Raw genomic sequence first — 25,233 nt, 5'->3', positions numbered from 1 at the left:
CCAGTTGTGGGTTCCCTGATACAAAAATGACAGGGTTCTCCTTGAGAGAGTCGAGCAGAAGGCCACGAAGGTGATAAAGGGCCTGGAGCATCTCCCCAATGTGGAAAGGCTGAGTGACCTGGGTCTGTTCAGCCTTGAGGAAAGAAGACTAAAAGGGGATCTGGATTAATGCTTATTATATTAAGTGTGGGAGTCAAAAGGACGTGGCCAACCACTTTTTAGAGGTCTCTGGGGACAGAAGAAGGGGATATGGCCATAAACTGGAACACAAGAAGTTCCGCACCAAAACGAAAGGAACTTCTTCACAGTAAGGATGATGGAGCACTGGAGCAGGGAGGCTGTAGATTTTCCTTCTCTGGAGATATTTCGCCTGGATGCCCACCTGTGCAGCCTGTGGTAGGGAACCCATTTTGCAGGGGGGGTTGGACTCAGTGATCTCTGGAGCTCCCTTGCAACCCCAGTTTTGTGATTCTGTGATTTTATTCATTGCTTCTTGCAGCAATGCAGCGTTTCAGAAGAGAGAAAAGCACGGCGGGCGTAAACTGGGTTTCTGTGGTTGGTAAAGCTGTGCTGAGAACTGGGCTGACTACTGCACCTGGAAATGTGTGCAAAGTCTGCAGACACAGAAGAATTACTTTTCCTTGCAGGTTGAGCTTGTCTAAGGTAGGTGATTGCTAGGTGAGCTTGTGCTTTAAAGCATCAAGTTGTATAAATAAGGAAACTTTAAAAGCAAGTTTGCCAGTTCTTTTTTACCTAGGTGATTTTTTGCAAGGAGAGATTTGAAATGCTGCTTGCTAATGGAAGATGGAGAGAGGAGAATCAAGTCAAAGGCATGCTGTGCATAGCCACCACGTAGCATCTGCGCCGCTCTCCCCCTGCACAAAGGAGGAGCAGCTCAGCAAGCTTGGCCTGGGCCATGGAAGGGAGCATACAAACATCTGGACCAACCCCAACGGAGCGGGTTCTGCAGGTTGGTTGTCTTCTGCTGTTTGTCTCCCATCCTGTTGCTCAGGGGTAGATGTGTTCTTGATCAGTGCTAATAGGAAACTTTCATGACATTTTTGTTTCAGCTGTCCCAATGCTTTGATCCCTTGCTGCTGGGATGGGGCGTTTGCAGAATGACAATGTCCAGTCAGATTCTGGGGATGAGTCTACGCACCGGGGTATGTCTGGCAGGACTGAGGCTTGGGGACCAGGCCAGGTCCTATGAATTTGAGATCTGAGTTCAAGCCTGTGGGCATCGTCCAGGAGTTGGGGAAGAGTACGAGGCAAGGAAAGTTGGGTAAGAGGATGAGGCTTCGGACCAGGAACCTCTTCCATCGGTATTAAATCTTGTTGTTCTCTTTTTGGATTAGGAATCCATGTGGGTCTTTTTATGAAGAATAGCCTCGTTGTGCAGCTTATGAATTAATTCATTCACACCTGTTAGCTGGTTTTCTTTCCTACATGAAGCTGCAATTGAAATGGACACTTTGTGATCTGATCCCCTCTGGCATGCTCAGATCAGCCAAGTTGGCAAGGTCTGGCACAGGCTCATAGGCGAGGCCACAGCAGCTCTTCCGTTGTGACACAGAGCAGGGACATAGAAGTGGAAGAAGGCCCCACAGCTGTACAGGGGAAATTCCACACAATCATCAACTTTCCATCTGAAAGGTAAAGAGGACTTTGTTTTCCAGCAACCATCATCATTGTTTGGGTGGGTTGTGTTGTTGTTTTTTTTTCCCCCATTATTTCTTGCGCCAAAACATGCGGAAACTAAATTAAAGTAATGGTGCCTGAAGTGAATTGTTGCAGTGAATCTCCGCTCCCTTTGGACTCTGAGATTCAACTAACATATTCGGTTTAGCCACACGAGGCTGCCATTCCTTCCTTGCTGGGCACGCAGTCACGAGATGTATAAAGCCATGCTGACGTCTACCCTGGCCTGAGCTGGCTCTACCTTGAAACGTTGGGGTTTTCCAGCTGTCGGGGCCACATGCCTGAAACCAGTTCCGGTTCTCCTCTAAGCAGAGCTGTTGGTCAGACCTGCTGGCACTAGAAACTAAACTTGGCGGTGAGATGGGGCCGACGAGGTGTTGATGTCAGAGTCAGAGGTGCTTTTGAATTTCCTTTATGGCTGCACGGTTCCTCAGAAAGCAGTTACGCCTGCTGGCTCCAGAAGAGCCATCCCTTAGATGCTGTCCTGTACAGCCGCGGAGCCTTTGCTCACGTGCTCTGCATCTTGCTTGACACAGTTTAGGGGAATTTAGCCAGCAAGACTTCAGGGCTGAGCTATAGGAGCGGAACCATCCTCAACTGCTTGAAAGAGAGCGAGTTTCTAAGTTGTGCTTCAGCAGAAACCAGGCGGTGCCAGGAACAAGCAACTGTTGGCAAGAGCTCAGTGCAGCTCTTCCCTCACCCCGCACCACGCACGACTCACACCAGTCACTGTTTTCTCTCTCCAGACAACGTCCACCCAGCAAGACGAAGGAATCACCAGCTGGCAGTTGGCGTTCCTGCTTCAGCCTGCGGAAACCATCCTCTGTGGCCAAACGCCGACTGCAGCGCAGTCCCAGGGAGCCCTCAGAGACAGAAGTCGTGGTGCTGGCAGGTAAGGGTGCGAATCCAGCTTTCAAAGCCTTGCTTTTCAGCAACATAGAATTCATGCAATACAAGTGGACTTGTACCTCCTTCTAGCATTCAAGCCCGTGCCTAACCACAACTTCGGTTAACTCCTGTCTTTCCCAAATGAGTCTCTTGTTAAGTCAAGATCTGGACCTGCACAAGGATTGCTGTCAAGACAGTGGCACTGTTGCTGGAAGCCTATTTGCTTCTTTCCGCCATCACTACCTAACCAAATGTCAACGACCGCTTTCATAATTCAGCCTGTCAGTGTCTCGGTTTTGTTTCCCTAGGGGGGACGAGGAGACCACGGGATTCTTTGCTCAGCTGACAGCGCAGACTTAATTAACAGCTATTGCTAACTCCATTCTTTGTTGTTGTTGTTTAGAGCTGGCCAGGGAGCATCTAGCATGCTGCTTAAAGCTACCTGACAGACAACACCAAGACATTGGACAGTGAAAGTTTGACACTAACCCTTGTGTATCCTTCCTAGGTGAATCGAGCCCTTGTCTACCCAGAAGAGCCAGGGCAAGCAGCGATGATGCGCTGTGTGCTTCCATCAATGGAGAGCTCTTAGGAAGCACAAACTGCTGCTGTTCAGATGACAGCCTTCCACATAACAACAGCGATGGAGAGAAGGAGCTCATCTGAGTTCATGCCCTCATTTTTCCCGGCTGTGCTGAAGATGCTGACCTGAGCCTGCCAGACACCAGCCTGGTCACCAGCCTGGACTGTGACCCAGTGCCTTTGCAGAGCAGCCCAGCCCAAGCACAGTCCGAGTGCCCCAGCAGCAGCACCTCCACGCAGGAGCAGGTCAGCATCGCTGAGGAGAAGCCGAGCCTCTTGGAGGGGGACTTAGAATCACGCCTCCAGCTCCAGGCACCAGGCAGCAGCACTGAGAGCTCTGAGCCACTCTCTCTGTGACAAGAGAGGATGAGTCCCATCTTTACCCTGGACCTCTCATGCCCTCCTGTCTTTTACATAATAATAAAAGCACGCTCGTGCTCAATCAACGCCTTGACTGCCTTCCGAGTCTTCATTCACAGAGACTGGGACGAATGCAACGAAGAGCAAGGCACTCCAGCTTGCAACGCGATGGCTGTGGGGTGCGCGCAGCAGAGCTTTGGGTTTGTTCCCGTTCTGTCTGGCTTTGGGACGTCTGCAGCGAGAGCTCAGCTACCATCTGGTATGGTAGCAAATGATGTTTAGCATCCTGGATGCTGCTCGTGATAATCCCGAGCTTCCTGGCTGTGGCTTTGTGATGCTTTTCAGGGCTTTTTGATGCATTTCGAAGCCTCGGCTGCTCCCTAACGCCTCTCTCCTCCTGCCGTGTCCATTCCTGGCTCCCGACCTAGGAGCTGGCCGTGCAGACCTGTCGTCATCACGCTGCGGCAGGAGGAGCTCACCTTGAGCAGCATCTCCCTTGCCCCGCCCCCTGCCTCTGATTGGGCAGCGGCGGCGCCGCCCCGCCCCCGGGGTCTCCTTGGTCCGCGGTAGCTCCGCCGGCTGCCGTTGGCCGAGCCGCCGTGCGCGGGAGCGAGCGTTGGGAGCCGGCTGTCGGAGGCGCGGCTCTCCTCGCAGAGCGCCGCTCCTGCCGCCTGGGCCGCCCCGCAGGAGAGCGCGGAGGCAGCCGGAGATGTCCGGGCAGCACCGAGAGGGAAGCCGCGGCGCGACGGGAGCGAGTGCTGAGGACAGCTGTGCCGGAGGTGTGCGGGAGAACGGTCCCGGGACGGGGAGGGGGGCCGTGCGGGGCTCCAGGAAGCTGCAGGGAGGCGACGGGGGGGGCTCTAGCGAGATCCGAGGCTGTAGGCGGCTGCGAGGGGGTGTGGGGGTTCTGGGGAGCTGGATGATCGTTGTGGTCCTTTTCTGCCCCCCTGCCGTTCTGTGGTTCTGGTAAATGCTGTGGAAAGTGAAAGTGGTGTTTCTGCATTGGATATTGAAAGGGGCAGTTGATCTAAAGAATGAAGCTGTAGCATGTCCTTAGAAATAGCTGATGTGAAAAGTAAGATTACCATATACGTATTAGTGACATATTTTAGAGACATAGTTACCGAATTACGTGACAAATTCTTTCTCCCAAAGCTGCAACAGACTTCAAATGTTCTAAACAATGTGGGTATAGTATTCTGACCTGGGAAACGTACTGTAACGTTGTTCATTAGGCCAGCAGAAGTGAAGTCCATTGAACAGACTCTCAAGGAGTCGGGGCCTTTACACAAAGCAGAACTGTCCCACTCTGTGGGAACGTTAGGATGCCGTAGGCAGGCTCCAAGATACTGCCCTCTGTCCTCTTTCCAAGCTTATCTCTAAGCAAGGACAGACGGATGACCTGAACAATGACCCAGTGTAAACGGCACAAATGCTAGGGGGTAATGAAGCAGTTAAGAGGTTATGTTTATGTTGTAAAGTAGACATCCAAAACTTACGACCAGATGTTTGTTAAGAAAGCAGTTGTTAGAAGGCAATTGATCAACTAAGATATTTGTGGTTGGGTGGTAAGGATTTGTGCTTTCTTGGTATTCGTACAATTAGTGAAGTGTCGCGAAAGAGTGTGAACCTGCAGTACTCAGCCAGTGAGGAGCCGGGGAGAAAGAGATAAGGGTCGGGCAGTAGGGGATAAAAGACGTAACACTGTTTTCTCTGCGCTCTCCTGCTTGCAGGAGGCCCGCCATTGCAGTTGGGAATAAAGATAGATATAACGATCAGAGATACTGTCCTGGAAAATTATTTGGCTATTTCCAACAATGCTTATAAATATCTTAGAGAAAGCCTATTGCATACTTGTCCAAGGTACTAGACCCTGTATCTCGAGGTTGGCCTGAATGTGTCCAGGTGGTAGCAGCAAGTGCCCTATTGGTAGAAGAGAGTATGTGTGTACACTTTGGGGGTGTAAGGAGTAAATTGTTGGGACTTTGATAGTATGTGTTTGTCCCCCCCAAAGAGATTGCTCCTCATTTTGAGGCATGATCATTAACAAAAAAAAAAAAAAAAAAAAAAAAAGCAAATTAAAAAAAAAAAAAAGGAATGAGGGCAGGAATCCACTCCTTGACCTCTTAGAAAAGCACGGTGCCAAATTCTCCCCCACGGAGATGAATTGGGCACAGAATAATTGGCCCAACTTAGAGGGAGTTGTGGATCATATAGATTCCCTCCACAAGCAAACTCGTATGGTGGAGGAAAAGGGAAAATCAATCACTTGTGCAGTTTCAGGAGCTGCTCTTACTGCTGCCGTAGAGATCCACAATGAACAGCACACGGCAGAAACCCAAATTATTCAGTCCTTGCAGGAATTGGTTACAAAGACAAATCAGAAAACCTGGTGATCCTTCTCTGCCTTCCGATAGAAACTGGGCATGCATATGAAGAGACTGAAAGTGGGTATTCTGATGTTCATATCGAGGAGGTCTCCCTATTCTGCTACAGAACTAGCCAAATAAAGGAATGTTTTTGGTTACACACCTAGGAAATCAGTATGTGTGGAAAGTGCCACTAACAGCGGGAGATGAGATCCTGTTGATTGAAAAGGAATCAGAGGGTTACTGGGGACCACCACTGGCAACCACTGTGCCCCGTGGTCCCTTACTCAAAGAGCTGATTATTGGGATGATTACTCCCCAGGACAACTAGTGTTGATTGATTTGCCCCACCCTGGTCCTGTCCCTTTAACCCTCAGGGAGACTCTTAACAAATACATCTGAAAGGCTCAAGATGATCAGGAGGAAATGTACAAAATTAGCTATCTGGATTTCACCTACCTTCTAACTTTGGTTCACTTGGGACCAGGAAGTTTTATGTTTGTTTTGTTTTCTTTTCCAGTTATGCTTCCTCTAACCTTGGTTCCTTTGGAACCGGGAAGTTCTCTCTTGTTTTCCAAATGCTAATGAATGCTGATCCTATTTCTGTGCCTCACATGTTCCCTTCTCGCTCTGTTCCTTTCTCTGGGATCCCCATGGTATCATTAGTCACTGTTTTGGACAGGAATCTTCTTCAGATTAATTTTTGTAATTGCTTATGATGACCTTACCACAGTCACTGGCTGCTCATGGAGCCATGCCCATATTGGCCGTACTGGGCATATGGGACTGAATTCTAATTCTAACAGAGGCTTAACCCTTTCAACCATGGTTAAACACAGTGATTAAATGCATTCAGGAAATGAATAGGGCCAGGATAGCACTGGCCGATTGCCCCCAACTCCGGAGAGATGCAGGATAAAGAATAAAACTAGGGTGTCAGATTAACAAGTGATCTTGTGCATTGCTACACCCCTGCAGTTTTCCCTATCAGCACTGGGAACAAATCAGCAGTTATTATGTAGTGTATTATCTCAGTGGGAAAGAACTAATATAAAAAGTCCACCAGTTAATTGTAGATGCACTTGCCATAATTCAAATAATGTCTCCCTAGCTCTAAGTTGTGGAAGGTAAAAGAAATGCTTTACCCACTGAATTTTGAAAGGTGATTTGGGACAATGCATACAAATTTCAAAGAGAATTTTAATCTTGGTGACATCTAGTTAATTTTACTTGTGATCCTCTCACTAACTATGCCACAGCTTTTGTCCTAACAATATGCAATGCTTTGGTACATATCATATACCTAATAATTGTGCTGGGACTGAATCACAATGGGGTTGGGTTTTTTTTCCTGCAAAGAAGAAAGAATCCCAAATGCTTGTGGAGAAAGAAGATTCAGGGATTTCCTTTTCTTTCTCGCTAGCAGATCTTGACGCTCTCCTGTTCCTGCCTGTGGGCTGCTTGTCATGCCAGAGTCCTGCAGTCTCCAGAAGCTACCCCACATGGTACCAAAAGAGATCATGGACCTGGATTCAGGCATTCCTCATTCTCCCACTGCATGAGCTCTCATGGAGCAGCATGCTCCTCAAAAGTGGTCATGGTCATTTTGTGCAATTACACAGTGTTTGTGTACTTATGTAGGAATGGAATGTTGTTTCTGCATTAGAACTAATAACGTGAGTATTTTATGTCGTTGTTTCTGCTCCCATCTTGTGTTGTTTGTCAGTACTAATAGCTCTTCTGTCTCTCCCAAATAGCATGGGTTTGTTCTTTTCTTTTTGGGTTCAGTATCATTTCTTGCCATTATGGAGTGTTTCTCTTCCTTTCCTTTGTTTTCCATGCTGTTAATTGACGCCTCATTGGAGCTACAATGACCCAAACACAGACTACTATGCACTGACCAAGTGAGATGCAAAAAGAAGAGGTAGGCTCCAAAACAGGCTTCGGGTGAGTGCTGTGTATGACTTGTGGTTTCTAGAATGACACCTAAGTCTTACTAACCCGTGTTGTTTAGTATCTCGTGTGGAGGTTTCTTTTCTCCTTCCAGGACTGGAGACTCCAGATGCTATTGCCCTTCCTGATCTCTTTGGGTTGCAGTGTTAGACATGCCCACATGCTTGGAAAGGGGTGATTCCTTCATCCTTATTAGAAAATCTTGTCTTGTGTTCAACAGGTGGCATTGGAGAACTGTGGCCCTCTGAGCCGTGCGAGGACGGTACTGAGGCTCTTGGTGGTTACAGCAGGAAACCAGAGCCATAGATGGGTGCCAAGATGCACTCCTTATTTTGTCCGACAAGCTATGTTGACCCCTGAGGCCACTCCCATGCTTGTAGAGGTCCTATATTCATGGCATTGGTTGTCCCTCGTGCTCACTTTGTGTTCACCAGATGTTCTTATTTTACACCATCTTCCCCACCATATACTTACAAGCAAGTGTTCCTCTTGGTCTCCATATCTCGCTCTGGCCAGGCAGATGCGGTGTGCCAACAAAACAAAGCATGCAGACCCTGAGAAGAAAAAAAAACAGGAGAGAAGCTGTCCTGGGTGAGACAGGAGAAGTGTCCCTTGAAGGGATGCTCCACTGGCACTGCCTCTCACATCCGCCGCCTGCACGTTCCTTCTCTCTCTTGTCTTCTAGGGCTCACAAAGTTCAAATGTACCCTGATGGAGTTCAACTCTAGCTTGACCAACACTCACCACGTCCACAGTAGCTGGCTTAGGCTCCCAATTACCAATGGGATGTCTGCGGCTTCTGTCACTCCTACCAAACACAGGTTTGTTCTTTTCTTTTTGGGTTCAATATCATTTCTTGCCATTATGCAATGTTTCTTGTTTCTCTTTCCTAGTGTTTCATGTTGTCAATCTGTGCCTCATTGGAGCTACAGCGACCCAAATGCTGACTGCTCTGCTTTGACCAAGTGAGATGCAAAAAGAAGAGGTAGGCTCCAAAACAGGCTTCCAGTGAGGGCCATGTATGACTTGGGGTTTCTAGAGTTAACTTCTTCTTTTTCAGTTCCCTTTCCAGTTCTCTTTTGTTTCTTTTTTTTTATTTCCCCCCCTTTTTCTAATTTATTTTCATTTTCTAATTCACTTTCTAATTGTAATGCTTTCCTTTTCTCCGATTCCTTTTCCAGTTCCTTTTATTTTTTTCATTGCTGTTTCTGAATAATTTTCTAATCTGTTTTTTCCCTTTCTTTTCCTTTTTACCTTTTTCTTTTTTCTCCTTTTCATTTTCTAATTCTTTTACATCCTTTTCTACTTCCTTTTATTTTTCTTTCTAATTTATTTTAAAAGTCTTTTTCCAATTCTTTTTTGTTTTGAATTCTTTTTCTACTCCTCTAATTCTTTCTTTTGCTAATTCTGTTTCCAATTCTGTTTCCGTTTCCAATTGTTTCTTTCTCTTTTTCTTCATTATGTTCCTTTTCTTTGTCATATTCCTTTCCATATTTTTTTCTTCATCATATTACAATTCCCATTCCAATTCTCATTCAATTTCTTTTTCCTTTACCAATTATTTTTCCATTCCTTTTTCTAAATCTCTCTTTTTCTCTTTCTAAATCTGTTTTTTCTTTCCTGTTTCTAATCTATTTTGTTTTTCTATTTTTTTTCTAATTCTTTTCCTATTTCTTTTTCCTGTTGCAAGTCTTTTTCCTTTTTCTATTTCCTTTTTTTTCTTTTTTGAATCCCAGTTCTTTTTCTAATTGTAGTTCTTGTGTTCTCTTTTTCTGGATAATTTTCCATTTTTTTTTTTTCCTATTTCTTTGTCTAATTCTAATTATTTGTCTAATTTTTTTTTTAATTTTCATTTTTTTTCATTGTTTTTCCAATTCCTTTTCGTTTCCTTTTTCCACTTCTCATTCTAACTTTAATTCTTCGTTTTCTTTTTATAATACTTTCTGTTTTTTCTAATACTTGTTTCATTTTCTTTTTTCCTTTTCTAATGATTTCTCTAATTCTTTTTCTAATTCTTATTCTACTCTTGTTTTTTTCTTTTTCTAATTCTTTTTCCAAGTCTTTTTTTCTTTTTTTCTATTTCGTTTTTTTTTCTAACTCCAACTCTTTTTCTAATTGTAGTTCTTTTTCTTTTCCCCATTCCAAATCTTTTCCCCAATCCACATCCTTTTCATTTTTTCTATTTCAGTTTTTTTCTTTTACATTTTCTAATTCTTTTCTGATTCTTCTTTTTAATTCGTTTTCGATTTTTTTCTGTCCTTTTTCTGAATCAGTTTCTTTTCTTTTTCTGATTCTAAATCTTTTTCTACTTCTCATTGTAATTCTTGATACTTTTCTATTTTTTTTCTTTATATTTTTCCTTTTTCTAATTCATTTTATTTTTTCTCAATCTTTTTCTAATTATTTTTGTTTCCAGGTTTTTCTTTTTGCATTTTTAGTTTTTGCAGTTTTTTCCTTTTCCAATTATCATTCTAATTCTTTTTCTTTATCCATTGGTTTTTCTTTTTCTAATTCCTTTTCTTTTCATATTCTTTCTCTTGCTCTAGTGCTTTTGTTTCCTTTCTCTTCTTTTTCATTTTCCAATTCTTTTTTCAGTTTTGATTCCATTTCCAGTTCTGTTTCCAATTCTTCATCTATTTTGTTTTCCACTTATTTTCTCAGTTCATTTTGTCCAATTCCTTTTCTTTTCATTTTCTTTTCCATATTCTTGTTTTTCTAATTCTATTTTTTCTAATTCTTTTCTTTTTTCTTACTCTTTTATTTTTCATGTTCTATTTTTATCTTTTTCTAGACTTTTTCTCACTCATTTTCTAATGGTTTTTTATTTTTTCACTCTTTTTTCATTTTCTAATTCTAGTTCTTTTTCCAATTCTTTTTCTAATATTTTTTTCTAATTTTTTCTCATTTCCCAATTCTTTTTCCAGTTTTTTCTTTTTCCAATTCTAATCCTAATTCTTCTTCATTTTTCTTTTTCTAATTATTTTTCTCTTTCGTTTTCTAATTCTAATTATTTTCTTTTTCTGTTTCTAATTCTAATAATTTTTATAATTAGAATTCATTCTTTCCCCTTTTCTTGTTTTTTTTTTCTATTTCTTACTCTAATTCTTTTTCATTCTTTTACTTTTTATCTTTTTCTAATTCTTAATTGTTATCCTTTTCTAATGCTTTTTTCCCTAATTAGTTTTCTTTTCCTTTTTCTTTTTGTAATTCTAATTCCAGTTCTTTTTTTCCTAATTCCAGTTCTTTTTCCACAGCCTTTCCCAATTCTTCTTCTAGTTTATTTCCAATTCGTTTTCTATTTATTTTCCTAATTCCAATTATTTTGTCTTTTTCCTATTCCCGTTCTAATTTAATTCTTCTTTTTTCTTTTTCTAATAATTTTTCTTTTTATAATTCTAATTATTTCATTTTCTATTTCCTCTTATTATTCTTTTTCTATTTCTTTTTCTACATCTTTCTTTTACTCTTTCCTTTTCCCTTTTTTCTTTTTTTTTCCCCCTATTTTCTTTTTTTTGTTGTTTCATTTTTGTCTTTTGTGAACCTGAAGTACTCAGGCAATGAGAAACCAGGGGAGGAGAAGGTAAGAGTCAGGTAATAGGGCATGAACAATGTCCTACTGATTCAGATTTCATTATTTGTGAAGAAAATACTACCAGTCTACAAGGGACTTATCCAGTTGGGTTGCATTGCCAGAATTCCAAACCCAAATAAACCAAAGGATGCCCAATTTTGTGGGTTTTCACTTGGTGTACTTGTATTGTCTGTGCGGATTCATGGTATTTTTGTACAGGTTTGTGGGTCTTCACTGGGCTTTGCAGAAGTCCGCCCTGGTTCACTGAAGACTTTTCAGGATCACTGGTCTTCACTGAGGTTCCATGAAGTTCACGTGGTTTTGTAAAATTTTGCATGGCTTCACTTCTGTTCACACTAGTTCACATATCTTCACTTTGGTTCAGTCAAGTCTGCACAATTTTGCTGGTCTTTGCTGCCTTAAAATTTTACTTCTTTTCTTAGTCCCTGACAGTTTGCAGGTGGAATCTCAATTTCTGAGTCATCTAGTGCTGCTGCCACTTCCCCCACCTTTCCAGGGTATGTGCCTGCAATTAAAATATCTACACACGGATACAATTTCACATTCTAAGGCAGTGAAACTTTCTGTCAAAGTTCAGTGAGGTGGCTTGAACAACAGTGGGAGTCTGCTGAAGGTATATCGTATCCCCTCCTGTGTAAAAGCAGAGTTTCTTTATCCTCTTCCTGCAAGGAAACTGTAAAGAACATGTTTTTTACATTGAAAACTGCCATCCAAATAGGCTCCAAAGCCTATTTCACCTCATACTCCAGCCCCAAACCATCAGTATTTCAGACCAAACTCCAGGTTCAAGTCCTTGCTAATTCACCCCAAATTGAGCTCCCAAAACCTCATTATTTCATCCCAAGTATCAGCCCCAAATCCTTACTATTTTCCCCCAAACTCTACTCCCAAGCCCTACCTATTTCACCCCAAACATCAGCCCCCAACACCCCCTGATGTCACCCCCCAAGGATGCTCCAGAATAACTCCCCCAGCGTTATTCCTTAATATCATCCCCCTATCATCCCAACGTCACCCACCAGCATCAACCCAACAGTGTCACCCCCCAACATCACCACAGTATCAACCCTCAGTGTCACTCCAACATTGTCATACCCCAACGCTCTCACCCCAGCATCAGTCATTCATGTTAAATCCCAGTGGTACTCCAACATCACCCCAATGGTGTCACCCCAGTGCTACTTGCTGATGTCAACCCTATTGATATCCCAACATCACTTCACCACAACCACAGTGTCACTTCCTCCAGTGTCGCTCTCTGAAATGTTAGATAATTCCATTAAGTGGGAAGCAGAATCTCCCTAAGCAAGTGTGCTATTACTATCTGACCCTTGAGAGATGGCAAGCCACCGAAGAGGAGAGAGAAGGAACATGCCAGAGGTAGATTCGATTGGCAGCACCAACACAGCATCCCCCACTTCAAAGTGCACTTCCGTGCTTTCTCCCGCTTTCATTCTCCCCAGGGTCTGTAGGGTTTGTTCTACTTGCATGCTGTACTCATGCGGTCAGCGTGTGATACAGAGCCCAAGTGGAACATCAACTTGCAAAACAAGTCTTTGCAAGAACAAGACCAAATACCAAGGACAGCTCTCTCCACAAAACATTTGCAGCCACAGCCACAAATATCAACTCTGTTAAAACTGCCAAAATACCTTATTCAATTCCAGGATCATTCTTCAGTCAGGGGCCTTTAGATCCCCAACAGTATCACCACCCAGCATTCACTCCCTGATGTCACTCCCTCCAGAAAAGCCCCAACATCACCCTTGTCACTAGAATGACACACCAGAATCATTCTCCAGTATCCCCAATGTCAGCCCCCAGTAATACTACAACATCACCCCAGTGTCACCCCCCTGTTGAACCCCCCCAGCAATAACCCAACCTCATCCCCCCAACATTACTCCCTAATATCACCCCACTGTCACAGCAGTGCCACCCCAGTGTCATTCCTTGTATCACCCCAACAATGTTCCCCCAGCATCACCCCCTGATGTCACCCCCAGTCATACTCATTACCTCTCAGTGTCACTCCCCAAAATAAACCCAGTGTCACCCCAACAATTTCACCCCAGTAATGTCTCCCCCAATGTCACACTTAACATCACCCCAGTGTCACCCCCACGTTCCCCCCAAAACATCACTCCTTGATGTTAAACCCTAGTAATACCCCAACATCAACCCACAACTTCATTCCCCGACATCAACCCAACATCACTTCCTCCAGTGATAACCCAACATCGCCCCCAGTGTCACCCCCTAATATCACCCCTGTATCACCCCAATTTCACTCCAGTGTCACCCCCCAGCTTCACTTCCTGATGTCAATCCCAGCCACACCCCACCAGGACTCCCCAGAGTCATTTCCAAACATCACCGCAGCGTCACTCCCTGTTGAAACCCCCTTAAGATAGGGATAGCCCAATATCCTTCCTAGTAACATCACCCCAACAATATCATTCCTTGATGTTACCCCAAGCGATAGCCCAACGTCACCACCCAATGTCTCTTCCTTGTCACCCCAACGTCATTTCCTGATTCCTCCCTCAGTGATACCCCAACATCACTTCCCTTCCAGCATCACCTCAATAATATCACCCCCCCAACAACATCACTCCTTCATCTCATCCCCCAGAGAAACTCCAACATCACCCTACAGCATCACTGCACAACCTCGACCCAGTTTCACCCCAGTATCACACCAGTGTGCCCCCATCAGTGTCACCCCAACAATGTAACCCCAATATCACTCCCTGATGTTACCCCCTAGTGAAACTCCAGCAGCATCCTAGTCTTATCTCAGTGTAACCTCCCAGCTTCACTCCAACAATGCTACTCAAAAAAAAACCCCAACATCACCCCCACCAGTAATTACCGCCTGTAATACTGCAATGTGGTGGAAAATGCAACAACAATAGCATTAATAGGTTGCAATAAGTGAGGACTTGCTCAAACACAGCAGCTGTGAACACAAAAACAAGGAACAAAATCTGCTTAACTTTAGAAGATCTCAAGCAAGCAGGGACCTCTAGCAAAAGCCTCTCATTCCCACTGCCAACACTTAAATAAGGCCTGGGAGGAGGGTGGAGCCAGGATCCACCCCTTCCATCACTCAGGTGCGTTTCATGAACCTGAGCTCCTCTGGTTTGTCCCTTCTCAATCATTGTTTCAAGCCACAACTTAGGGTTTCCACTACATTCCCCCCAACAATATCACTCCAACATCACTCCCTGATGTCCCCCCCTGTGATAGTCCAACATCACCCCCCAGCATCACCCCCCCACATCATCCCAGCCCAATGTCAGCCCTATGTCACCCCAGTGTCACCCGCAGAGTCACCAATTTTAGAAAGTCAGGCAATTTTACCAATTGCCTTTGAGGACAGACTTGAATCAAAATATGTGTGCCATTGTTGCTCATCCACTGATAACACTCCCCTTGCCGGACAGGCAGATCCAATCGCCTGCTTGTTATTTGTCTTTTTTTTTTTGCTTCAGGCCTTATAGGAACTGTTAGGTTACAGTCAGAAGCAGTGATTGAGCACGTGGTGAGGGGTGTAGCCAGCCCTGTGAGCACAGGTGGAAGCAATTCACCTATGGGAGCGGATAGGGCTGACCTTGGCTCCACCCCCTCCCTGACCACATTTAAGGGCTGGGAACAGTAAGGGCAGCATCCCTACCTGGGGGTTGCCTCCTTGGGAGTGAGTGCAGACCTTTGGAAAATGGTGATTGTTGGCTCTTGCTGCTTGTTGTTGTTACGTTGGCTCTTGCTGCTTGTTGTTGTTACGTTGGCTCTTGCTGCTTGTTGTTGTTACGTTGGCTCTTGCTGCTTGTTGTTGTTACGTTGGCTCTTGCTGCTTGTTGTTGTTACGTTGGCTCTTGCTGCTTGTTGTTGTTACGTTGGCTCTTGCTGCTTGTTGTTGTTACGTTGGCTCTTGCTGCTTGTTGTTGTTACGTTGGCTCTTGCTGCTTGTTGTTGTTACGTTGGCTCTTGCTGCTTGTTGTTGTTACGTTGGCTCTTGCTGCTTGTTGTTGTTACGTTGGCTCTTGCTGCTTGTTGTTGTTACGTTGGCTCTTGCTGCTTGTTGTTGTTACGTTGGCTCTTGCTGCTTGTTGTTGTTACGTTGGCTCTTGCTGCTTGTTGTTGTTACGTTGGCTCTTGCTGCTTGTTGTTGTTACGTTGGCTCTTGCTGCTTGTTGTTGTTACGTTGGCTCTTGCTGCTTGTTGTTGTTACGTTGGCTCTTGCTGCTTGTTGTTGTTACGTTGGCTCTTGCTGCTTGTTGTTGTTACGTTGGCTCTTGCTGCTTGTTGTTGTTACGTTGGCTCTTGCTGCTTGTTGTTGTTACGTTGGCTCTTGCTGCTTGTTGTTGTTACGTTGGCTCTTGCTGCTTGTTGTTGTTACGTTGGCTCTTGCTGCTTGTTGTTGTTACGTTGGCTCTTGCTGCTTGTTGTTGTTACGTTGGCTCTTGCTGCTTGTTGTTGTTACGTTGGCTCTTGCTGCTTGTTGTTGTTACGTTGGCTCTTGCTGCTTGTTGTTGTTACGTTGGCTCTTGCTGCTTGTTGTTGTTACGTTGGCTCTTGCTGCTTGTTGTTGTTACGTTGGCTCTTGCTGCTTGTTGTTGTTACGTTGGCTCTTGCTGCTTGTTGTTGTTACGTTGGCTCTTGCTGCTTGTTGTTGTTACGTTGGCTCTTGCTGCTTGTTGTTGTTACGTTGGCTCTTGCTGCTTGTTGTTGTTACGTTGGCTCTTGCTGCTTGTTGTTGTTACGTTGGCTCTTGCTGCTTGTTGTTGTTACGTTGGCTCTTGCTGCTTGTTGTTGTTACGTTGGCTCTTGCTTCAATCTTTCCCTTTTTTGGGGTTCCTGACCACTTTCAAGGGCTGGAGACCATAAGGGCAGTACTTCTCTATGGAGACTTCTTCCTTTGGGGTGTGGGGTGAGTGTGTTTGGAATGGGGTAATTGGTTCCTTCTTTATTGCTAGATTGTAATCTCCCTTTCTGGGGGGCTCCTGATCACATTTAAAGTCTGGCATCAGAATGAGCAGCTACTGTACCTGGAGAATGTTTCCTTTAGAGCATAGAGTGAACCCTTAGAACAGAATGATTCATTCTTTATTTCAGGGTTGCAATCTCTCCTTTTTTGGTAGATCTTGACCCCACTTAAGGGCTGTAGCAGCCTTAAAGGTGGTATCTGTCTTCAGAGACTGCCTCCTTGGGAGTATGGGGCGAGGTCTGGTCCTTGAGAAAGGGTGAGTGATTCCTTCTTATTTTAGGGCTGTGATTTTTCCTGTTTTTGGGGCATCCTGACCACATTTAAGTGCTGGCACCTGTAAGGGCAGCGTTTATCTCTGTAGGCTGTCTCCTGTGGAGCATGGGCAAGTGTTGGTCCTTGGGAAGGGGGTAAGTGGTTTCTTTATTTCAGGGCTGTAATCTCTCTCTCTCTCTTTTTTTTTTTTTTTAAGTATCCTGACCACATTTAAGGGGTGGAAGCCACAAGGGCAGCATCTCTACCTGGAGACTGCTTCCTTGGCAGTGTGGGCTGAGTGTTCATCCTTGGAATGGGATAACTTTTATTCTTTTTTTTATTTCAGGGCTGTGATATCCCCTTCTGGGGTATCCTGACTACATTTAAGGGCTGGTGGCCATAGATGCAGCATCCTGGTGGCAGCTTCCCTTGGAGAGTGGGGTGAGTATTTGGAACGGGGCATGTAATTCTTTATTTCAGGGCTGTGAGCTCCACCTTTTTGGGGGGATTCCAAACTGGATTAGAGCAGCTGTATTTGCATGTTTGTCATCATGATGCCCTTTTTTCTTCTCTAAGGGAGATGAAGGTGTTATCTCCCTTTCTCTGATATGGTGATTGAAGGACTAACATGTTTCTTTTTTTCATTGCTCCCTCATTTCTGGAATGCTTCTATCAGCCTCAGGATAATGCTGGTTAGCTGACTGAGCATTGCTGTTGTGGGAATGCCCAGAGCTAACATCCTTTTCCATAAAGAGGTTCTTCATTCTCCAGGTCTTCTAAGCAAATCTTTGAGCTCGTTATCTTCTGGTTCCACCTCTGTTCACCATTTCATGGTTCTTACAGCATGATCTCCAACCTGGGGCTCCAAACATGGTTTGTGTGCACCTCCATCATCCCATTTCATGACTGTAGTTAAGAGTGTCATGCACTGTTCGAAACCTACAGAGTTGTTTAAGGGCATTCTGTGCGCCCTTACATGTAATAAATCAGCTGATCTCTTTTTTTTTTTTAGCTTGATGGGGTTTAGGGATTGCTGGAGTTTGTCTCATCAGGGGTGTAAGCACTCTGAGATCTACTGGGCAGGTAACAGAGCATTCCAAGCCCCGTGTTTGTGCACTAGCTTGTATGCAGGCAGGTTTCTGATAGCTGTGGGAAGCTCACTTAGGGATCAAATGGGTTGCAGGTGGCTCACTTTTCTCCATGGGGTCTATTCTCCCAGCCTGCTGCGCTACACGGCTGATGATAGAGTGAGGTGCTTCGACCAGGACATGAAGAACACTCCCAGAACATAGTGGCCATCTGCTTCATCCTCACTGAGCGTAATATGGTCTGCACCACTTGAGCATAGTGGTAACAAGTATTCTGTTCCTATTTTGTCTAGTTCTCTCCCATATCTCCCTTACAAATTTGTCAATGGTAATGGATCCCAAGGCATTGTTCTCAGAGCACATCGTGACTGATCACCTTGGGATCCTACAGTCCTTTCTGTTTGAACAGCAGATCTGACTTCATCTTTATAGAAGGCCAAGGATTATCCTCTTCTGGACCAATGTACTCAGCATCACCCCAGATATCTTCATCCTAATTGTCTGGAGATCCTATTAGTTTCCTAATCTCTATGACACCCAAACCCCCATCCCTCTTCCTTCCATCCCCTGTCCCCCATTCAATAGCTCTACAGCTCTGGTTCCCAACAGTGTGATGAAGTGAGGTCCCTGGTCTGCTGAATACTGGGACTGGTCCAGAGAGGCTCTGTGACGCATGCAGATTATCCCAGCTGGAGTACTTGGTACCATCTGTAATGATCTAGTCCAACTGCCACACAATAAACAGGAACATTCACAGCTAGATCAGGTTGCCCAGAGCCTGTCCCAGCCTCACCTTGGAAGGGACAGGGCATCCATCATGTGTCTGGGTAACCTGTTCCACTGTGTCACCACCCTCACAAGATTTTCTTGATATCTAACTTAAATTTTTTCTCATTCTTCCCTTTAGGTATTGAAAGGCTGTTACCAGGTCACCTCAGAGCCTTCAATTCTCCAGGCTGAACAGCCCCAATTTTCTCTCTTTATAGGAAAGGCATTCCACCCCTCAGTTCATATTTGTGGCCATTCTCTGGATGTACTCCAACAGCTCTATGCCTGTGTCCTACACTGCAGCCATCCAAATCCAGACACAGCACTCCAGGTGAGGCCTCACCAGCGTAGAGCAGAGGGGCAGGATCATCTCCCTTCACCTACTGACAACGCATCTTTGGATGGAACCCAGCATACAGTTGGCTTTCTGGGCTGGGAAGGTACATTGCTGAATGCCCACTACTCAGCCTGTTGAGGTCCCTCTGGATGGTGTCCTGTCCCTCTGGTGTGTCACTGCACCCCACAGCTTGGTGTCATTAGGGTGCACTTGACCCTCACTGTCAATGTCACTGATGAAGAGGCAATCCTGGATGTTTATACAAACTTGGCAAAGAACCCCTTGAGAGCAGCCCTGCAGAGAAGGACTTGTGGATCCCAGTGGATAAGAAGCTGGATGTGAGCTAGCAGTGTGCACTTGCATCCTGGAAAGACAACTATATCCTGGGCTGCATTAAAAGAAGAACGGCCAGCAGAGAGAGGGAGGTTGTTTGTATTTTTTTTTTCCTCCTCTACTCGGCTCTCGTGAGGCACCATCTGCTTAACTGCGTCCGGGCCTGGAGCCCCCAGCACAGGAAGGACTTGGAACTCTCAGAGCGGGTCCAGAGGAGGGCACTAAGATGATCAGAGGCCTGGAGCACCTCTCCTATTAGGAAAGGTTGAGGGAACTGGGCTTGTTTAGACTGGAGAAGAGAAGGCTCTGGAGAGACCTCATTGTGGCCTTCCAGTACTTGAGGGAGTGGATAAACAGGAGGGGAAACAGCTGTTTATGAGGGTGGATCATGATAGGACAAGGGGGAGTGGTTTTAAACTAAGACAGGAGAAGGTTAGGTTGGATATTAGGAGGAAGTTTTTCACTCAGGGTGGTGATGCACTGGAACATGTGCTTTAGAGTCACTTCCAGGAGGATCTGTTCTGCGATCATTCACAGCACAGAGGTGAGACTGACATGTTGGTAGTTCCTAGGGTCATCCTTTTTATCCGTAATAACAGGTGTGCTGTTGCCTTTTTTCTACTCACCAGGGATTTCACCTGACTGCCACAACTTCTCAAATACCATTGAGAATGGCTTGTTGACTGCATCAGCGAATACCCTCGTGACTCTGGGATGCATCTCATTGGGACCCATAGACTCCTGGATGTTCAGGTTCCTCAGGTGATCCCAAACCCTATCTTGACTCACAGTGTGGGGCAGGGAGGTTGTTGGTGGGGGTGGCATTGCTTTCTCAATCTCCACCTGCACAGCCAAAGGTGAGGGCTGGGTATAATGAGCAGTTATCAGAGAAGATGGAAGCAAAAGTGTTGTTGGGTATTTGAGCCTTTTCCTTGTGCGTTGTTCTCAGCTACAGTGCTGCTGGTGAGCAGCATCATGCACAGAATGCAGCCCCCCAATGTATGCAGGGTAGTGCTTTCATTACTGTGCAGCATTACTGGGAGCTGTGGTTCTCCCAGGTGCTGTAACGACTGCATGGAGTGATGTGTGGATCTTCATGAGAAGAGCTAGGAATGGAAAGCTGGATTTCCGGGAATGCCCCAGAATCCCACTTTGCTGACTGGTAATTGTCTGCCCAGCAGGTAAGGGCAGTGTACGCACACCAATGTTTACCCATTATGTAGCGTGGCACAACGTAGCACTCCCAGAGCTCTTTATTGCATTTTAGGGTACCCCAAAGGCTGCCTGTCCTTCCCACATTCTATTTGTCTCTGGCCTTTCACTGCAGTGTTCTCCTTCTCTTTACCCTAGACATTCTCTACTGCATTTTCTTGCTCTCTTGTTTTGGTGTTCTGTGCCCCATTGTCTTGGCCATTGTACTTGGCTTTCTTTGCTGCATTCTCTTCAGTGTTTGGTTTTGGTGTTTCTTGCCATGTTCTCTTGGCCTCGTGTTTTGGCATTTCTTGCCATGTTATCTTGGCTGTTGTCCTCAGCATTTCCTGCCATCTCACAGCCATTGCCTGGGCGTTCCCTGTGACATCCTCCTCAGTGTCCTGTTTTGGCATTCCCTGTGGCATTCTCCTTGGCCTCCTGTTTTGGCCTACCCAGCCACCTTTTCTTGGCCTTGTGCATGGGCTTTTTTTGCCATGTTCTCTCTGGCCACTTGTTCTGGCGTTCCCTGCTACATCCTCTTGGCTTCCTGTTTTGGCACTTCCTGCCATGTTCTCTTAGCCCTTGCCTAGGCATTTACTGCTGTGTTCTCTTAGCCTTCTGTTTTGGTATTTCTTGCCATGTTCTCTTGCCCGTTGTCCTCGGCATTTCCTGCCATCTCATAGCCCTTGCCCGGGCGTTCCCTGTGATGTCCTCCTGGGCGCCCTGTTTTGGCATTCCCTTCCCTGTGGCATTCTCCTTGGCCTCCTGTTTTGGCCTACCCAGCCACCTTCTCTTGACCTTCTGTATTGGCTTTCTTTGCCATGTTCTCTTTGGCCGCTTGTTCTGGCGTTCCCTGCCACGTCCTCTCGGCCTCCTGTTTTGGCATTTCTTGCCATGTTCTCTTAGCTCTTGCATAGGCATTTCTTGCCATGTTCTCTTGGCCTTCTGTTTTGGTGTTTCTTGCTGTGTTCTCTTGCCCTTTGCTGTTGGCCTTCCCTGCTGCACTCTCATTGCCCTCACCATAGCTTTTTGTTGTCTATTTTCCTTGTTTTTGCCCTTCCCTTAGCCTTAGCTGTTTGCTTTGCCTTTACCTTGGATTTCCCTTTGCTTGTCCTGGGAGTTTGGCTCGCCTTTGCCTTTGGCTCTCTGGGATTGGCTGGGAGGCAGTGTTAATTGTAATCTTGACCTGAACCCCTAGCTTACTGAGAGCTCTAACGATAATTACATTTACCTGCAATGTGTCTGTCACCCTAACCCTTAGCCTGATGTAAAAAATGTCTCTAACCCGAAATGCAGCAATAAAAATAACACCCCTTCTTTTCTGTCAAAGTAACCTTCATCCTAATTGTAGTGCAGAAAAGAAGTCATAGTTAGTTTAACAATTCAAGCCAACAAATAGCATTAATTATATCCCTAATGCTCCTTTGTGACATCATTAGAGCAGTGTGCACAGGGTGCAGCCCCCACATATGTGGAGCAGTGCCTTAATTACTGTATTGTGTCCAACAGGTGGCAGCGGAGAGCTGTGGCACTCCTGAGCGCCATAACAACTGCACAGAGCGATCTGTGGCTCTTCATGAGAACAGCCAGGAACAGAAATCTACATTTCCTGTGATGCCCCGGAAGCCAACTTTGCTGACGGTAATAATCTGCCCAAGAGGTAAGGGCAATGTTTACCCATTACTTAGTAAGACACAAGGTAGAGTACCTGGAGTTCATTTCTGCATTTCAGCGTGCCTTACAGGCTGTCTGTTGTCTTCTTTCTGCGTTCCCCTTGCCTCTCCTCTTTGCCTGATTATTTCTTGCAGCATTCTCTTTGGTCTCTGTTTTGGTGTCTGTGGTGGCGTTCTTTTGGGCCCTGCCCTCCGTTTTGGCGTTCCCTGCATTTTTCTCTTGGGCCCTGCCCTCCGTTTTGGCGTTCCCTGCATTTTTCTCTTGGGCCTTGCCCTCCGTTTTGGCGTTCCTGGCGGTGTTTTCTTGGGCCTTGCCCTTCGTTTTGGCGTTCCTGGCGGTGTTTTCTTGGGCCTTGCCCTCCGTTTTGGTGTTCTATGTAATGGTCTCATCAGTCTTGTGCTGTTTTGGCATTCCCTGACGCGGCCTTCTCTTTGGGCCCGGCCCCTGACGCGGCCTTCTCTTTGGGCCCGGCCCCTGACGCGGCCTTCTCTTTGGGCCCGGCCCCTGACGCGGCCTTCTCTTTGGGCCCGGCCCCTGACGCGGCCTTCTCTTTGGGCCCGGCCCCTGACGCGGCCTTCTCTTTGGGCCCGGCCCCTGACGCGGCCTTCTCTTTGGGCCCGGCCCCTGACGCGGCCTTCTCTTTGGGCCCGGCCCCTGACGCGGCCTTCTCTTTGGGCCCGGCCCCTGACGCGGCCTTCTCTTTGGGCCCGGCCCCTGACGCGGCCTTCTCTTTGGGCCCGGCCCCTGACGCGGCCTTCTCTTTGGGCCCGGCCCCTGACGCGGCCTTCTCTTTGGGCCCGGCCCCTGACGCGGCCTTCTCTTTGGGCCCGGCCCCTGACGCGGCCTTCTCTTTGGGCCCGGCCCCTGACGCGGCCTTCTCTTTGGGCCCGGCCCCTGACGCGGCCTTCTCTTTGTTGTTTTCCATGACTTAGCCTTGCCTTTGATGTGTTCAGCCGTAGGCTGAAGAGCCTATCAGGAGCTCGGGCTTTGCAATGTGTATGAGCTTCATTAGCGCCAACATAAATGCACGCAACCTTCTGATTAAAGTTGAGACTTTCTGATCAATTCTGTGGTCGTGTGTTTGTCTCCCGCCGAGCTCCGCCAAATGGTGACCCTGACGTGATAACCCGTTGGATAGAACCAGACGAGCGGCGTAGGAAGTTCGGGTCCCTAAGCAGCGGGGATGGCAAAAGCACTCCAAGAAAGAAGAGGTGCCATGCCTCAGGACACTCTGTGAGACCTGACCGATACGGGCTGCCGGACCTTGCAAGGCTGCAACAGCGCTGAAACTTAGGTATGGAAAGACAAGCAGCTTATCAATTATTTACTCGCTTTTTAGAAAAGCACGGGATAAAAGGAATAGATCTTAATAAAGAGCTCCCTGGATTATTGGCCTATGGTCAGAGCTGGGGTTTGCTTGCTAACCCTTATTCAGTTCATGAGCTGAGTGAGTGGCGGAAGTTTGGAGATGTGTTGTGGGAGGCTATGATAGAGGACGATAAAGTGACAAGGAAACTGGGGAAATTATGGAAGGCAGTTCATAATGAATTGCTTCAGAGTCAGGGAGAGAAAAGGGCAGCTCAACAAGCTGTGGGGGCACACCAGCGAAATGAGGGTTACTGGAATTGGCCGCCAGCAGTTCCTCCTGCCGTAAGCACAATCGTTATCCCAGCTGAACGGGCTACGGGCTCAGAGCCTGTAAATGCTCCAGCCGCGGGCTCGGAGCCAATGACTATTCCAACTGCGCCACTTGTGGAACCATTAACCCCTTCAGCAACTGCCCTAGAAAAGCAAGGCGATGAGCCGGTCCCTGGGGCAGAAAGTGCCCTGGCGGAGGCAATCGCAAGAGAGCGCAGAGAGGCGTGGGCGAGCATAGCGAAAGCATGCATGGAGCAGGGGGATGGTGAAGGCGCGGCGGCGGTGCAGGAATTGGCGTGCCCTGTGACCTATACTCCTTTGGCTGCAGGAGGAATGCAGGCAACCATATCAGCATTAGATTGGAAATTATTGTCACAGCTGAGGGCTACAGTTAGCCAGTGTGGAGTCATGGGTGAGCCGGTGAAGCAAATGTTGGATTTTATCTGGGGTTCACAAATATTGCTACAAGCAGACATAAGGGGAGTAGCAAAGTTGATATTTACTCAGCATCAGTTATTGCTGTTTAATGCTCACTGGCATGATCTGTGCCAGCAGAGTGTGATGATTCAGAGGCAGCCAGGAGATCCGCTGCATGGGGTAACACTTGATGAACTATTAGGGCTGGGACCATACGTGAGGATGGAGACTCAAGCCCTCTTAGGTCCAGACAAATTGAGGGAATCTATGCGATTGGCTAGGCATGCCATGTCCAGAATTAAGGCACCAGGTGGACTCCCCTCATACATGGGAATCCAGCAAGGAAGGAGTGAGGATTTCGGGAGCTTTATTGTTAGGGTAGCGACAGCTATAGAGGCTGCAGGGGTACCTGAATACATGAAGGGAGCTATGTTAAAACAATGTGCATTACAAAATTGCAATTCTACAACTCGTGGAGTTTTAAACACATTGAGTAGTGGATGGACAATAGAAGAAGCACTACAGCGAATATCAAATATACCTAGTGGTCCACAAGCATTATTAGTGAAGGCAATCGCAGATCTGGGTGAGGGATTAAAAGCCCAGGCACAAGCTAGTCAGCCACAGGAATGGCAGCTCTTGCACCTTTGCGAGCGTCAGAAGTCCACACACACTGAGCAACAGATGACACTCCTGCATGAAACACTGGCAGCAAAGGACTAGTGATAGCACCGGAAAAGATCCAGCATACACCCCCCTGGAAATATCTCGGACTGATATTAAACAACACAATCGTCACGCCATGCTTACTTAACAAACTGACCACTACTGTCTTGCTTGCACAAAAGGAAAAAGGGGAAATGGTTGTGCGTACTCCCATTGCAGCTCACGGAACCCACAAAAAGAACGGTGTCAGGATGTGAAATGATGAGAAAGACTGAAACCAGGCTTGAAACGACCATGAACTCATAGTGATTGGGATTATGTGCTTCTTATTATTTGGTTTTGCTTTGTAACTTGTTGTATTGCAAATAGCAGAGTAGTAACCTTTGTTGTGTGGTTTTTATTTTTATTTTTTAATTTTTTTTTTTTTTTTTAGTAAT

General features: G+C 46.2%; 1 protein-coding gene and 1 long non-coding RNA gene across 10 annotated transcripts; both read left to right on the top strand.

The window, feature by feature from the left end:
• Positions 1–717: 717 nt before the first annotated feature.
• Positions 718–22,518, top strand: LOC149911599 (uncharacterized). Of its 9 annotated transcripts, none has more exons than XR_016463138.1 (9): positions 718–970; positions 1,071–1,653; positions 2,445–2,590; positions 3,095–4,307; positions 7,324–8,671; positions 8,744–8,835; positions 17,031–17,125; positions 17,697–19,754; positions 19,840–22,518. It is a non-coding gene; the product is annotated as an uncharacterized LOC149911599 (long non-coding RNA). The 9 variants fall into 9 exon arrangements; XR_016463137.1 differs by having other exon boundaries at positions 17,697–19,972; positions 20,269–22,518; XR_016463134.1 differs by having other exon boundaries at positions 17,697–20,391; positions 21,911–22,518.
• A 458-nt stretch (positions 22,519–22,976) lies between these two features.
• Positions 22,977–25,184, top strand: LOC149911598 (uncharacterized). The gene is made up of 2 exons (XM_090133606.1): positions 22,977–23,369; positions 24,042–25,184. Exon 2 carries the CDS (start codon positions 24,047–24,049, stop codon positions 24,851–24,853), a length of 807 nt encoding a protein of 268 aa, XP_089989732.1. The 5' UTR covers positions 22,977–23,369; positions 24,042–24,046; the 3' UTR covers positions 24,854–25,184.
• The last annotated feature ends 49 nt before the right edge of the window (positions 25,185–25,233 follow it).

This window comes from Phasianus colchicus, unplaced genomic scaffold (assembly GCF_987193195.1).
Source record: "Phasianus colchicus unplaced genomic scaffold, bPhaCol1.hap1.1 HAP1_SCAFFOLD_80, whole genome shotgun sequence".
In the NCBI taxonomy this organism is placed as follows: Eukaryota; Metazoa; Chordata; class Aves; order Galliformes; family Phasianidae; genus Phasianus; species Phasianus colchicus.
Note: the sequence above shows the minus strand (reverse complement) of the source record. Positions and strands in the feature narration are given on the sequence as shown.

Coding starts and splice junctions, on each gene's coding strand:
- LOC149911598 (XM_090133606.1), top strand. CDS start 24,047: ATGCAGGCAACCATATCAGCATTAGATTGGAAATTATTGTCACAGCTG.